The sequence below is a fragment of the Phalaenopsis equestris genome, unplaced genomic scaffold (assembly GCF_001263595.1).
Source record: "Phalaenopsis equestris unplaced genomic scaffold, ASM126359v1 Scaffold188863, whole genome shotgun sequence".
NCBI classification, from domain to species: Eukaryota; Viridiplantae; Streptophyta; class Magnoliopsida; order Asparagales; family Orchidaceae; genus Phalaenopsis; species Phalaenopsis equestris.
In genome coordinates, this window is record NW_018208812.1 from 1 (window position 1) to 764 (window position 764).

Below are 764 nucleotides of genomic sequence, written 5' to 3' on the forward strand. Positions count from 1 at the left end.
CCCCCTTCTATAACGGCGGCATATGCAGCTGCCTAGTATTGAAGTAGAGGATGGGGGTGATCTTTTTGGCAAGTTTGATTCCTATGGAGGTGGTCGAATGGGTAGTTCAGGGTTTGGCCGCAGTGGACCTAGCCGTTTTGGTTCTAGTCGTGGTGGATTTGGCAATTCAGGAGGGGGTTTCGGTAGTTCTTCTGGAAGGATGGGTGGCTTTGGCCCATCTAGTGGCTCTGGTTTTGGCCGCTCCGGGGGCTACGGTGATTCTGATTTGGGATCTGGTCGCTCTGGTGGTTTTGGTGGATCTGGTTCAGCCTTCGGAAGATCTGGCAGTATTGGTGACTCAAATTCAGGCCGCTCTGGCGGTTTTGGCAACTCGGGTTCAGGACCGTCTGTTGGTTTTGGACGGTCGAGTGGCGGTTTTGGTGATTCAAGTTCAGGTCGCTCTGGTGGTTTTGGCAACTCGGGTTCAGGACAGTCCGGCGGCTTTGGACGGTCGAGTGGCTTTGGCAACCAGGATATAGGGTGGTCTGGTGGTTTTGGGAACAGGAGTTCACGTCAGTTTGGCAGCTTAGGTGACTCCGGCCATAATTGCAGTGCAGATGATTCTGGCAATGCGGAAGTAGTTCTTGGAAGCACAATGGAAATTTGAATAATAGCCTGCCATGACCAATGAGTTTTTACCATGTAATTCAGATATAAGGTTAGTGTTCCTTTTTTATCTGGTATTATTTTATATGGTGATGTACTTATATTGACCTTTTTTAGAT

The 764-nt window shown here is 49.2% G+C and overlaps 1 protein-coding gene across 1 annotated transcript; it reads left to right on the plus strand.

The window, feature by feature from the left end:
* The first annotated feature begins 22 nt into the window (after positions 1 to 22).
* On the plus strand, positions 23 to 737 carry LOC110034498 (DEAD-box ATP-dependent RNA helicase 9-like). Its single transcript, XM_020738753.1, has one exon. The coding sequence runs from the start codon at positions 23 to 25 to the stop codon at positions 644 to 646; it is 624 nt and encodes a 207-aa protein (XP_020594412.1). The 3' UTR covers positions 647 to 737.
* Positions 738 to 764: the final 27 nt, after the last annotated feature.

Bases quoted from the DNA above. Each gene is read 5' to 3' on its own strand.
- LOC110034498 (XM_020738753.1), top strand. From the start codon at position 23: ATGCAGCTGCCTAGTATTGAAGTAGAGGATGGGGGTGATCTTTTTGGC.